Source organism: Notamacropus eugenii, chromosome 2 (genome assembly GCF_028372415.1).
Source record: "Notamacropus eugenii isolate mMacEug1 chromosome 2, mMacEug1.pri_v2, whole genome shotgun sequence".
Classification (NCBI taxonomy): domain Eukaryota; kingdom Metazoa; phylum Chordata; class Mammalia; order Diprotodontia; family Macropodidae; genus Notamacropus; species Notamacropus eugenii.
The window spans coordinates 269,123,069-269,137,731 of record NC_092873.1 but is presented as its reverse complement, the minus strand read 5'-3'; the positions used below and the strand labels follow the sequence as shown (position 1 = coordinate 269,137,731).

Here is a 14,663-nt window from a genome sequence, read left to right as displayed (position 1 = left end):
TATGTCTTTAGTGAATTAGATTTAGTGAACCCTGAGGTAGAGCACAAGGATGGGCAGGTGATTTTCCGTGAGCCAGTCACCAGGAGGCAGCCCCAGTCCCGGAACCTCCCCCAGTATGGCCACAGTGGACCATGCTCTCATTCCATGAGGAAGTGTCCTTTAGCAATAAATAAATGAAATAAATAGTATCCAACTATTGCCTGTCATCCAGGCTGATTGAGGAACTCATCAGATTGATCAGGGATTCTTTTGGCCAGTTCTCCCTAACACAGTCTTATCTTCATACTAGATTACAGTGAGCTCAACGAGGCCAGTGTCTGTCCCTTCTCTAAATTTTTTATCCTTTATACATATTTATTAACTGATAGAATGAATGAATGAGAAGCTCAAATACATTTTCCCCTACATAAAACATAAACTTAACAACAGCAAACTATTGGACAGATTTTCCTGGTGACCTTCATAGATGGAAGTACCCAGCTGACATCCACAATATCTTTCCTTGGCAGATTTTCCTGAGGGTCACAGGAGATTCTGAATCTGGAGCACTGTTTGTAGGTATGGTCTGGGGTTTGTTTCTGGGTCCAGATCTGTTTGTGTGCTGGGGTCTGTGTTTTCGTTTCTTTTTAAAGAGCTTGTTGTGAGAATTACTAAGTCGAAGCCTTGGAGAGCCCCAGATAGCTGTTATTTACCTCTCTATTGTGTGATCATGGCGAGTAAGTTGGAGTACCGGGTTCAAGTATCCCTCTGCTGCTTACTGCTGTGTGACCTTAAGCCATTCCTTGGGCCTCAGTTTCTTCGTCTGTAAAATGAAGGAAAATGAAGATGTTGGACTAGAGGGTTTTTCAGCTCCCTCCTGTCTCTAAATCAATGATCCTATAGTCATCTGCCATTGTTCACAATGGCAGGGAAAGTTATAGGTAGAAACTGTCAAAACCTGCCAGTGAGAGTGTGTGTTGCCTTCCCCCCCCCCCCCCCCCACTTTGGGACTCATTATCCCCAGCCCCAAGTCCCCTGGAAGGTTAGATCTCCAGAGCAAAGCTTCAAGTCCCTCTCATGGTTCTAAGGTTAACCTAGAGGTTGTAGGGTTTTATCTGATGCCGTCAGATTAAATCCCCATTCTAGTGTTGTCTCCCCCATTAGAATACACCATCCTAGAGGGAAGGGACATAGTAAGTGCTCAATAAATGCTTGTTGACTGACTAAGTTGACAGAAAGCTGGCCTCAGAGTCAAGCCAGTAGCACCAGGGTTCAAGTCCAGCCTATGTTTGCTGTGTGCCCCAAGGCAGGTCAGCTAATCTCCCAGTCCTCCAGGGAGCCCCCAAGGTTGGAAGCTGCAATGCAGCCACCAATCTGCATTGGAGAAGAATTTTACTCACTGGGAGTTCCCTGTACTTATTAAATCATAGATCCAAAAATATGCAGATTATCATGCTAAGTGCCAATGACACAGGTATGATTTTCTGCAGTCCTCTATGGATAAAGATGGCTGGTAAGCTTTGGATGAATTTTTTTTTAATCTTTTCTTGTGAGTATTTTTCCAAATGATCCCTTCAATTTCCAAAATTAGGTGACACTCAGCAGAAAGGACCAAGTTTTAGCTTTAGAAACCCCAGTTCAAGTAGAAATGAGAAAGCAACAGGAGGACCCCAGGCCTCCAATGGCTCCTCAGCCCCAGAACCTCCCCATTCTGCTGAGGGCCCGGCGAGCAAGGAGTCTGAGGAGCACGGAATGCAGCTGAACAAGGGGACTCAGCTGCTCTGTCAGCACGTGCAGGCTTTACTCATTAAGAGGTTCCACCATGCCGTCCGGAGCCGCAAAGACTTCCTCGCTCAGGTATTTGGCCCTTTGCTTTTGATCAAACGCTCCTCAGGACTTGACTGTTATGAATGGTGAGACAGTTCTGAGGTTTGTGATTCTAAACTGGCCATCTTTTTATTCGATTTTACCTGCTATGCATGCATGCATGAGCCCATCGAAGCGTCCCACCTCTTTCTCCTCCCTCTGCCTCTCCCTCTCTGCACCCCTCTCCTCTCTCCCTCTCTTCTTTCTCCTTCCTTTCCAGATTTTTCTCTCCTTCTCTCTCTTTCTTTCCTCTCTCCCTCAATTTCTCCATCTGTAAAACAGGGATAATAACGATAGCACTGACCTCACAGGGTTCTTGTGAGAATCCAATGAGATAACCTATAGAAGAAGCTTAGGTAGCATCATTATTATTATTCAGTAACACAAATTGGCTTCATTGAAATCAAACTCAACTAAGTAGTAAAAATACTATAATTTATACTTGTATAAGCAACTCTCTAAGACTTTATGTTGCAGAACAAGAGCTGATGTACTTTGATTTTTCTCACCAAGGGTTCCCTACAGCAAAAAAATCAACAAATTCAGACCAAAAAAGTGATATAGTTAAAATGTTCTTATAAATTATTTAAATGTTTGCATTGAACTTTATAGTCATTTCTTAGTCAATCCTCACACTATACTTGGCACTTCAGTGTTATTATTATCCCCCTTTTTTAACCAACGGGAAACTGAGGCACAGAGGAATATAAGGTATATAATATGAAACAACTAGGTAGCACAGAAGCTGGAGTGTAGGACCCAGCGTTAGGAAGACCCAATTTCAAATCCAGCCTCAGGTACTTACTGTCTGCCCATGCCAGTCCTTCAATCTATGTTTGCCTCAGTTTTCTCAACTTTGAAGTGGAGATAATAATAGCACCTACCTCCCATGGTTGTTGTAAGGATCAAATGAGATAGTATTTGTAAGTTTCCTGGCACATAATAGGTGCTTAATAGATGCTAGCTATTGTTAAGTGATGAGAACCTGTGTGGTATAGTGAAAAGTGTGTTGGATGTGGATTCCAAAGACCGAAGTTAGAGTCCCAGTTTGGCCACTTACTAGAGGTTTAGTGCTGGAAAAGGAGAGGTGGTGGGGGCAGTTTATGAAGGACTTTGAACACCAGCCAGAGGATTTGACCTTTGCCCCTGGAGGTGATAGGGTCTGACATCTCTTTTGTCTAACAGATTGTGCTTCCAGCTGGTTTTGTGTGTTTGGCTTTGTTGCTTGCTGCCATCATCCCCCCTTTTGGAGAGTACCCACCTTTGATGCTTCACCCCTGGATTTATGGACATCAGTATACCTTCTTCAGGTCAGAAATCTAGAGATCATTAGGTATCTTGTTTCTCTTGTCCCCTGGTCACATTTGTGTGCCACGAGTATGTCCAGACTTCCTAAATAGAGTTGTAGCCTGCTCTGAGGGCCTTTGACCTGCCCACTCTATTGGGAAGTTAATGAATTCTTTACCACTGGCTGACCTTTGACATCTGAGCTTTTACTTTCACTTCCTGAAAAGTTATAATACAGGCAATATCCAGAGCCAGGCAAATACCCATAGAAAATGACCGACAGACAGAAAGAACACCATTAGGGGGTTGAAGTCAAACCTTTATGGGTCACATATGTTATATGCATCTTTGGCCCCTCATAAGATGCAGATGACCTTGGCTAATTCACTTAAAAAGGAATTGTGGTGCAGTGAAAAAAAAAATCACAAGATTGGAAATCAGGAGATCTAGGTCCAAATCCTGATTCTGACACTTAATACCTATGAATTTTGAGCAAGTCACTTAATCTCGCTATGCCTCTGTTAACTTATTTGCAAAATGAGGATAATGATTCCTGCTCTCTCATAGTGTTCTTGGGAGGAACAAATGAAATGATGTATATAACATGATTTACAGATCTTAAAATATTATATATTGTGAGTGGTTATCACTGTTAACTACTTTGATCCAGCATCAGAAATAACTGCCCAGCCTCCAATAGGTCAGTGACTACTTCAAGTCAGTTTCCTTCCCACATAGTCCGAATAACAGCTGGCTTGGTGTACTCTGCCACAGAATTGTTTCTGTAAAATAAAGCTTTTCCCAATCTGCTTAGCTCTGAACAGCCAGGCAATGAACAGCTGTCAACTCTTGCTGAAGTCCTCCTGAATAGACCAGGATTTGGAAATCGCTGCCTGAAAGAAGAGTTGTTCCCGTAAGTCAGAGTGCCCTCTTGTTTTCAGTTTTCCAAATGGAAAAGAGAATGGCAGAAAGGTACCAGGAGAGAGTATGGGCTCGTTGCAGGAATTTAACAGTGAAAGCCAGTTTGGGGTCGTGGAACAAGACCCAGTGGGATCCACTGCAGGGACAGGAGACCCTGATTCAACTTCTTCCTACCTATGTGACCTTGAACAAGGGAATTCATCTCTTTGGACTTCAGTTTCCTCATCTGTAATATTTTTTAAAGAGGCAGAGTTGGAGGAAGGCAGTTGTACTCGATGATCTTCCACGACTGATGGTATCTTCCAGCCCTGAATAATCATGGTCTTATGGGAGCATGGGAGGCTGTGTGAAAACTCAAAGTGCTCAACACAAAAGACTTCTCTAACTTTCTGACTTCTTTCAAGTAACACAGAAGGGCATGGAGGATGGAATGCTACCCAGATTGAGGGTGTGCTTATACAGATCAATTGCTGCCTCTCAAACATCATGTTATAATAGTTGGAGATTAGTTAGAGTTATCCCCAAATAGATTGGGCTACTCCAAAGGAAAGCAGGTTTCTACACGGTCCCCTGAAGGTTCTTTTGAGCAGAAACTAGATGACATATTTCAGTATCCCCTCTGCAGCTTTGTGCCTTACATATAGTAGGTGTTTAAAAAATATTTGCTAAATTGAATTGAATGCTAACATCACAGGATATGGTCCCATGTTTCATGCTGTTTCTGAGGTTTTTATGAATATTATAGCTGGAAGTTAAAATATTCTCTCTTTCTTGATCCAGGAATTATCCCTGTGGCAATTCAACATCTTGGAAGACACCCTCTGTTTCTCCAAATGTGACTCATCTGTTCCAGAAGCAAAAATGGACAGCAGACAACCCCTCTCCTTCCTGCAAGTGCAGCACCCAAGAGAAGCTTACAATGCTCCCAGAGTGCCCTGAGGGGGCAGGGGGGCTCCCTCCTCCCCAGGTACCAGGCAATTCTCCATGGGGGTCTGATCACTATGCATAACATCAAAACAATAAATCCATGGTGCATCCTAGCCAAAAGGAGCTCAGTAATGGACTATGCTGGACCCTTACTTGCTTTTATAGTGAGCTGCCCAGAGGGAGCTATAGGAAATATTATGGAAAAGGACCTAGGACAATGGACAGAATGACCTCCAAAGCCACCCTCCCCCTCAGTCACCCAGCCAGTATCTCCCCAGGGTGTACTGTTCAGCATTATGTCTCAGCACTCTCTCATCTTCTGTCTCTCTCTAATTATTTACACACCAAGGTACAGCATCATTCTGGTAGCCCAGGTCCAATCATATCACTCCCCTGCTCAAGAAGTTTCAGCAACTCCCTATGACATAGTGGCATGGTGGCAAATGAAAAATCAACAAATGTATACACTGAATACTTTAAAGTTTAATCTGCATTATTAACACTTTCTCCAATACTGTTTTAACACTAGACAATCAACAAATCAACCCTTGATTTGTAGGGTTTGACAATTTCTGGGGCATAAATGTTTGCACTGAAAATTTAACAACTGGCTGGTTGGCTCAGCTCACCCTGCCCTGTTACTTCTATGATAAAATACAGACTCCTCTGGCATGTGAAGCCCTTCATATCTGACTCCAGCCCACTTGTTCAGCCTGATAACACCTTACTCTGTCTCACTCATTCTGTGGTCCAGCCAACTGGCCTAATTAAGAACACAGAATCAGGCATTTAGAGCTGGAAGGAACCTGAAAAATAGGATGGAGCAAACAGAATTCAGTGAATCCACGAAACAAGAAATATCAGAATAAAGTCAAATGACTGAAAAAAATAGAAGAAAATATAAGCAATGAGAAAGCATTTGTTAAGGGCTTACTTTGTGCCAGGCACTGTATAAGGTATCTGCTATCAAAAATAACTGACTAGAAAAATGAATTAAGGAAAGAAAATCTAAGGATCTTTGAACTCTGAAAACCATAACCAACCCTCCCAAAATCTGAATGCCATATTTCAAGAAATCATAAAAGACAATTTCCTAGATCTATTCAAATCAGAAGACAAAGCAAAAATAGAAAAGAAAAATTTACTAATCACTTTCTGAAAGAAACCCCAAACTGAAAACATCCAGTCAATAATGTCTAAAATGCCACAAAATACTTCAAGTGTTCAGAAATAAAAAGCTCAAGGACCAAAGAAACGCAGTCCGCATCACACAAGCCTAAGCAATAATACTATAAAGGAGAGAAAAAAATCTCCATCTGTGATATTTTTTTGCCAAAAGGCAAAAGATGATGGTTTACAACCAACCAAATTTACCCAGTAATATCCTACAGAGGAAGAAAAACAAATCTTTAATATAATAGAGAACATTGAAGCAGCCATGGAGAAAAGACTGAATAGAAACTATGAAATGAAAACACAAAAGTCAAGAGAAACATAGAAAGGTTTGGTGGATATGAAATATGATCTGTCACTGAGATTTCTTCCTTAGGTGAGTTTGTACTCACTCACTTGTCAATCAAGCTCACCCCCAAGAAGAAATTAGAAGGGATCTTAGAGGTCATCTAGCTCAACAAAGTAGCTATTAAACTGAAATATGAATCTCCCATACAACACCTGTGACAAGTGCCTATCCACGTTCTGCTTTGAACATCTCCCATGATGGGGAACTCACTTGATGAAGCAGCTCATTGTTCCTGAAATGAACTGGAATTTATGTCCTTAAAAATCCATGAAATCTGTGACCCTGAAATCTAAGCCAGGCAGAAAAGATCTAATCCCTCTTGGCATGACCATTACTAGGACCTTGATTAGCTCCAAAGTCCCAACACTAATCATCTTGTGTGACTGGTTCAGGAGAAAGATGGCTAGATTTGGGGTTGGGGACCTGGGTTTGAATTTTAGCTATATAGTTCGCTACCTTTGTGACTCTGAACAAATCACTTCACTCCTCTGGGCCTCAATTTTCTCATTTATAAAATGAAGGGCAGGTGGTTGGATAAGATGTCCTCTCAAGACTCTGCCAGCCCTAAATCTCCGGTCCTATGATCTGCCCTTTCTAAGATTCTACACTCTCTTCCTAAGAATTTTATACTGGGAAATACATGAATGGGCAGGGCCTTCTTACTTTTGTTTTAGTAATGGTGAAGAGCCTTCCTGCCTAATTAGATGATTTCCAAAGTCTCTTCCATCTCTGAAAAAAAAAATTTTTTTTAATGATCTGTTCTTTACTCATAGATACACAAATCCAGAATTCTGAACTTGACCCTTAGGCAACAAAGAGGTATGGCTGATTTACCTGAACTGTGAAAGGGGTAATCAAGATGAGAACTTCTTAACCCTTTTTGTATGTTGTAGATGTACAACATGTTGTATGTGTTTTGTAGACCTCCTTGACAGTCTGGTGAAGACTATGGTCCCCTTTTAATTTAAATGTACAAAAGAAAAATACAATGCAAAGTAAATAATTATCTTGAAATACAATTATCAAAACATCGAATTATCAGAAAGCAAGTTCACAGACCCTGATGAAGTGCCTCTGGCTTAGATCAGTCACTGAACAATGGATGTGAGAAATGAACCCAACCAACAAGCTCCCAGCTGTAAGAAACACACTCACTTTAACAAAGAACAAAACTGTGAAATCAGGAAAGCTTTTATTAATCTTTACACTCAGTCTCCCCCTGAATGGACAGGTAGCTCCCAAGTAAGGCTACAGGAAGACTGCAGTTTGTTCCGACTGATGCGGTTCCGAATTTTGGACTTCCCGTCATACCATCCACTGGCCATGTGACTTCATGTTCTCCTCTCTGATAGGTTTCCCCTAAAATAGCTCATCAAGCCTGCACACAAGTTTCTGACCTTCTAAACCTGACCATGCTAGCTCACAACTCTGATCACTTAAAGCTGGGACGAGTTTTAGCCCTGTGGAAACAGAAGTCCTTCCTTGATTCCCACAATACGCCAAACACCCTCAAGGAGTTCATATCCTGTTGTCAGGCAGAGCCAAGGTAGACGTATATCAAATATATAAGAAATAGAATACAAAGGAGGTTTTTGGTAGGGAAAATGGGCCAGCGACGGAGTAGGGTCCAAGGTCTTCTGATTAGGTGGAGGCTAAAACATTACTTGGAAAGGACTGTCCCTCAGGTCAGCAATCTTTGACAAGCAGGGTAGTTGACAATGCCCATGGATGCCATTGGCAAGAGGAAAGGAAGCAAAAAGAAGGAAAAGAGAAGAGGTTAAAAAAAGGGAGCGGGGGGGGGGGGGGAAGGGAAAGATAAACAGAAGAGAATCAAGCAATTAAAGGACATGTTGATGGGGCGCCTGTGCCTTGCTCTTTCTCCCAGCTGATTCTGACCAATTTGAAAAAAAAAAAAAAAAATTCTTCCCTCCTCAATTTGAAGCAATGCTCCCCTCTGGTGGCTGAACGCACTTACTTCAGCCTTCACTCACATTTTCTATCTCACCAAAATTCCCCAAGAGAAAGCTTCGTTTTTCACTGGGTAGGAAACTGTTCAGTTCACTGGAGGTGACTGAAGTTAAAGGGACGCTAGACTCCAAAGTAATTCACAGGGATTCCTTCTCTCATGTCCCCAGAGAGTACAACGCAGCACGGAAATCCTGCAGGACCTCACAAACCGAAACATCTCAGACTTCCTGGTAAAAACATATCCCACGATTATAAGAAGCAGGTAAGGAGAGGTTACTAGTTAACTATCAGAGAGGTTGTTAGGATCCTAGATTTAGAATTGGAAGGGACCTTAGAGGACTTCTAGCTCAAAGTGTTCATGTTTTGCATCCTACATCCTACAGGTGTAAAGTCCACCTGATATTTTTTTCTTCATCAAAATTCAGATTTTGTTCTTTACTTATGGTTCTACTACCCAGCAGCTACCAGCAGCTACAACCTGTAGAACCACACTTTGTGAATTTTCCAGTAGAATGGAAGGTCCTTCAGGGCAGGTGGTTGTTCCAGTTTTTATTTGTGTCGCCGGGGCCTAGCATAAGTGCCTAATACATGATAAAATACTTGTGGTAGTGAATTATATTTCTGAAGCAATCTGATCTAAGAAAAGAAAGTATACTTTTAATGAGGTTTTTCAGAAAAGCCAGCCTTTGCCAGACCGTAAGTCCCAGTATGAAAGAGGTCAGCCCATTATGGACAGTAAATGAAACTTTTGTTGGCTATTACTTGTCGCTAGAGATCATTCTTGCCTCAGTTTCTGCCCTGCCTGGCCCCTGCTCCTTAGACCATTAGGTGTGCTTTGTTCTTTCCCCACCTGTGTTAGGTATGTTTTCGTAAGAGAGATAAGTTCAGATGCTACAGCATCTATCTCATAGTTTTGTGTACTTGGAAAATTATTAAATATTTTACAATTAAATATTAAAGTTTCACTCATAGGCCAGAAAATTGAAGGCTTTTTGAGAGTTAGGTAAGGAGTGTAGGGGTAAAAGATGGGGAAACATTAAGGAGGAGGGGGAAAGTAACATTAATGCTCTAACTGGTTTCATTACATTATTTTATTTGTGTTTTTCAGCATGAAAAGTAAATATTGGGTCAATGAAAAAAGGTATGAAACTTTTTCTCACCCCTTTTAAAGGAATTTAAATTTCTGAAAGGGACATCCAGGAAAGGGTCCTACTGCTTGAATCCGGGATGGGGCCTCGAGGTCTTTGACTTTGCCAAATTGTGTGAGCAGCAGGAGCCCATGCCTGATCGCTCTCCTGTCACCTCTGGCCTGTGCCCTTAGAAGATAATTATGCCATCCATAAACATGATTGCTGGGCCCTTGAGGCATTTTGGAAAGTCCTGTGGCCTTTTGGTCTAAGGACAGGCAGAGGCTGAGAGATTTATTAGGGAGGGATCCCTCAGCCTTATTTCTTCTTTGGCACACTTATAAATTCTAAAACCAAGTCAAATATACCCCAGAATCACAGAATCTCTGAGATTCTACCTACATCTGAAATCCAACCTACATCTGAGCAAGAATCCCATCTATGACCTAACTGGCAAGTCAGCATTTACTCTTTGCTTAAAGACCTCCAGTAAGGGGAAACCCATTCACTGCCTCCTGAGGCAGCTCATTCTATTTTGTGTAAAGTTCTAATTATTAAGAAGTATTTTCTGACATCCAACCTGCATTTTTTTTTTTTGTAATTTTCAACCAGTGTTTCTAGGTCTTGTCTCTGAAGACAAGCAGGAAAATGTCTAATATCTCTTTTTTAAAATGAGGGAGGATGGAATAAATGGTCTGTGAAGTCCCTTACAATTTGAAATCTAGGATCTTGTGATCTTTCATGGGACAATTCCTCAAATACTGGAAGTCAGCCATCATGAGCTGTATCTCCATTCCACCTCCACCTCCACCCCCACCCCCAAAGTCTTTTCTTCTCTATGATAAACATTCCCAGTTCTATCAACCAACCCTCATATGGCATGGATTCAGCTCCACTGCACCGACCAATTTTTGTTCCCTGAACAGGTATGGAGGGATTTCCATTGGAGGAAAGCTCCCAGTCTTCTGTATCACTGGGGAAGAAATAGTTGGGTTTTTTCGTGACCTTGGTCAACTTATGAATGTGAGTGGGGTAAGTGAACTCTGTCTGTGGCCAGATATGCGGTTTGTGGACAACATAAAATTCGTGAACATAAGGCACCAGTGTAACTGAGAGAGTCCTTTCTTATTTGTTTCTGTTGCCACTCTAGGGCCCTGCCACCCAAGAGGCTGCGAAAGAAATGTCCAATTTCCTTAAATATCTGGAAACTGAAGACAACATTAAGGTAGCAGAACTTGTCCTAAGATGTTGAGTTTCATGTAGCCCAGTTTTTTTCTCCTTCTTTTCCCAGATGAAAGAAATCCTGCTTCCGGTTGAAATCTGATGAGGAACATCTGGGTTCCATATATTTGCCTCCTTTCGAGATTTCTTTCCCCATTGCAGATATTTTCAACTTGAATAAGTTATGAGGATGTTTCTTTACATTAGTGGCTCACACTAAAAAAGGTGTTACTCGTTCTCCTCTGCTAGGTGTGGTTCAACAACAAAGGTTGGCATGCGATGGTTGCTTTCCTCAATGTGGCTAACAATGCAATCCTGAGAGCCAACCTGCCAAAAGATGTGGACCCAGAGGACTTTGGAATCACACTCATAAACCAGCCACTGAACCTCACCAAGGAGCAGCTCTCTGAGATCACAGTGTAAGTAAGCTGTCATTTGTCCATCACCCGCCTCCCGCCACCTTTCCTCATTCCATTTTGGTGAGCTGGAGGCAGCTTGGTACAATGGAAAGAGCCCTGGGTCTAGAGCCAGATGACCTGGGTTCTCATCTGGAAGCTGTCACTTAGTACCTGTGCAAGCCTGGTGAAGCCACTGACTTCAGATTCTGCACCTGTCCAATGAGCAAGTTTGACAAGATGAGCTCTAAGTTCCTTCTAGGTCTGAGGCCATAATAGTGCAAATAGACTATCAGAGTTTCAGAACTGAAAGAGATTTAGTGGCCATCAAATCCCCCTGTACCACACTCAACTCTAGTGAGAGGGAGCCCATTACTTCTTGGGGCAGCTTGTACCACTTTCAGACAGTTAATTGGCAAGGAAAATCCCCACCCATCCATCCCTTTTCTACATGACAACCTTAGGGCAGCTAGGTGGTGCAGTGGATAGAGCATCAGTGCAGGAGTCAGGAGGACCTGAGTTCAAATCTCACCTCAGACACTTGACACTCACCAGCTGTGTGACCTTGGGCAAGTCTCTTAACCCTATTTGCATCATCCTGAGTCATCTCCAGTCATCCTAATGAATATCTGATGGCTTTGGAGGAGAAGTGACCTGCACAGCCCTCACTCACTCAAAACAAAGTCAAGTGCAAGTCATGTCTTCATTTCTCTGATGGCATGGTCTTCTTCAGCAATGAAGGATGAACACATACACACATGACAGCCTTACAGATTCTTAAAAATAGCTGTCATAGGTCCGAAGCTACAAAACAGAGGTTTTTCCCCCTTTTAGTATTACAGACCACCTTTGGGAAGCTGGTGAAACCTGTGGATGGCTCAATTATCAAAATTAAAGCAAACCACCAAAATTCATGGACCCCAATTCTAGAGCTAGAAAGGGACCCCAGAAAACATCTACTTGAATCTTATTATTTTATAGTTGCAGAATGGAGCCCCAGAGAGGTTAGGTGACTTCCCTGGGGTCATCCAGACAGGAAATGCCAGGAACAGTATTTGATTCTAGAGGCAGGATACTTTCCACTGTAATACATGTTACACCCACCACCAAGTCTTTTCTTCTTTAGGCAAAACATCCTTAGTTCCTTTAACCTAGACTCAGATGGTATAGACTCAAGGCTTTTCATTCACTGAAGCAAGTCAACTGCCCCAGTTCAGGCCCTTGTCTCCTGAACATCACAGTATCCTACTGATTGGTCTCCCTGCTTCAAATTTCTTCCCACGCCAATTCATTCTCTACTCAGCTGCCAAAGTGAGCTCCTAATATAGTTCAGACTATGGCATCTTCCTCATTACCATCATCCCTGCCTCCCTGTTTGGTTTCTCTTCCATCTCTTGTCATGAGTTTTCTCCTTCCTATTCCCCTGGATAGGAGCTTCTTCTATGACCTCTCTGCATGGCAGCTGTGACAGTATCTATGGCTGCTACCTTGTAGAAACTTCATGACAACTAAGTTTATATCCTCCCTTTACTACTTTCCTTCAAGGACTCCCTTTCTACTTTTATTTAGCTCCTAGCACAGTACCTGGCACATTATGGGCAATAAATAAATACTTTATTGATTGGTAATAAGTGACTATAATAAATGTTTATTGATTGACCCAGTGAATGGAGAAATCCATTATAGAGGGACATGGCTAGGTTCAAGGTGCTTGAAAACTCTAGCCAAGAAACAGGCTTTATATCTTCCTCTGTTCCTTCATAATGTGCTTCCTCTCTTCTCTTTCCCATTCTGTCCCCTTGTAGGCTGACCACTTCCATCGATGCCATGGTAGCCATCTGTGTGATCTTTGCCATGTCCTTTATCCCAGCCAGCTTTGTTCTCTATCTGATCCAGGAGAGAGTGAGCAAAGCAAAGCACCTGCAGTTTGTCAGTGGTGTGAGCCCAACCACCTACTGGGTCACCAACTTCCTGTGGGACATCGTGAGTATTTTGTGGGTGAGACCTCCATTCATTGTCTCTCTGGTCTGAGGCGGACACTTGGAAATGCTTCATGGTGGCCCAGAGAAGTATCAGTAACAATAATAAGAGAGCTGACATTTCCATGGACCTTTAAGGTTTGCAGAGGTCTCAAAGGCAAGCTGGTTCAGTGGGAAAAGTGCTTGTTCTGGAGTCATGGGGCTTGAGTTCACCCTGCCTGTGTCACTTACTGCCAGTGTGACCTTGGGTATTACTTAATGTCTCTGGGCCTCGGTTTCCTTATTTGTAAGATGAAGGAGTTGACTAAATAGTGCATACCCTTTGACTCAGTGAGACTACTACTCAATCCATGCCACCAAAGTGATCAAAGAAATACAAAAAGGACCTACATGTACAAAATCTTTATGGTAATTTTTTTTCTAGTGGCAAAGAACTAGAAACTGAAAGGGCTTCCATCAGTTGGGGAATGGCTGAATAAATTATGGTTGTATATGAATGTAAAAGAATACTACATGTTGTAAGAAATGATGAAGGGGACAGTTTTAGAGAAACCTAGAAAGATCTGTATGAACTGATGCAGAGTGAAGTGAGCAGATACAATACAATAGCATTATAAAGACAAACAGCTCTGAGGCACTGAGGAGTTCTGATCATTGATCAGCCATGATGAAACACCCTGCCCTCTTTGTGACAGAGGGGTGATTGACTCAAGGTCAGAATGACTTAATATATTTTTAGACATGGCTGATGAGAGAAGTTATTTTGCTTGACTATGTATATTTGTTACAAGGTTGTTCTCTTTTCCAATGGGAGTGAAGAGAGGTGGAAGAGGGAGAAAATAAATAACCTCTGAAGACTCTTCCAGCACTGAATCTAAGGTCTTATGAACTCATTTGTTTCCAACAGCCCTGTAAATTAAAGCCTGTAGGTGTTATTACCCTCATTTTACAGATAAGGAAACTGAGACTGAGAAAGGGTAAGTGAATTATGATCTCACAGTAATGAAGCAGAGTACAATATTCATTCTTCCAAAGCTATTGAGTCACATAGCAATACACATCAGTTCAGTTCACGCTGACCTAGAAAGACCAATAAAGTATGTGGTTAGTGGTCAGGTAGACCCTTGTGAAACTCAGTACCTATTACCATTCTATTTTGGAGGGGCTTTTTGGAGTCTTTATCGCCTTCACAAAAATAGAATCCTCTCACTCTGAGGAAGATCTCTGCATTGCTGGGGCAACAACTGGGATTCCCTGACCTTGGCTATTGCTGTGGGAGGTATGGCAAAGATTGCCTGGTATCTTGACATCTTTTTGCCTACTCCTTGCCCTAGACCATAGTCTAATATCCTCTGGAGTGTGCCTTAAGGGATCCTCAAATCTAGGATCATCACTTCAGAGTGAGAAAGGATTTTAGACATTTTCTAGTCTAATCTAATGGAGTAGTTAGGTGGCCCAGTGGATAGAGTGC

The 14,663-nt window shown here is 42.1% G+C and overlaps 1 protein-coding gene across 2 annotated transcripts in view; it reads left to right on the top strand.

Moving 5' to 3' along the window:
• The window catches only part of ABCA4 (ATP binding cassette subfamily A member 4), a 200,937-nt gene that overhangs the window by 148,461 nt on the left and 37,813 nt on the right, over positions 1–14,663 (top strand). For both annotated transcript variants that reach the window (XM_072644042.1, XM_072644041.1), the window contains 11 exons: positions 510–558; positions 1,571–1,836; positions 3,031–3,155; positions 3,947–4,045; positions 4,834–5,020; positions 8,638–8,732; positions 9,579–9,611; positions 10,524–10,629; positions 10,748–10,822; positions 11,068–11,237; positions 13,019–13,196. In XM_072644042.1, coding sequence (XP_072500143.1) covers positions 510–558; positions 1,571–1,836; positions 3,031–3,155; positions 3,947–4,045; positions 4,834–5,020; positions 8,638–8,732; positions 9,579–9,611; positions 10,524–10,629; positions 10,748–10,822; positions 11,068–11,237; positions 13,019–13,196 — 1,383 coding nt within the window. The remainder of the gene's footprint in view (positions 1–509; positions 559–1,570; positions 1,837–3,030; positions 3,156–3,946; positions 4,046–4,833; positions 5,021–8,637; positions 8,733–9,578; positions 9,612–10,523; positions 10,630–10,747; positions 10,823–11,067; positions 11,238–13,018; positions 13,197–14,663) is intronic.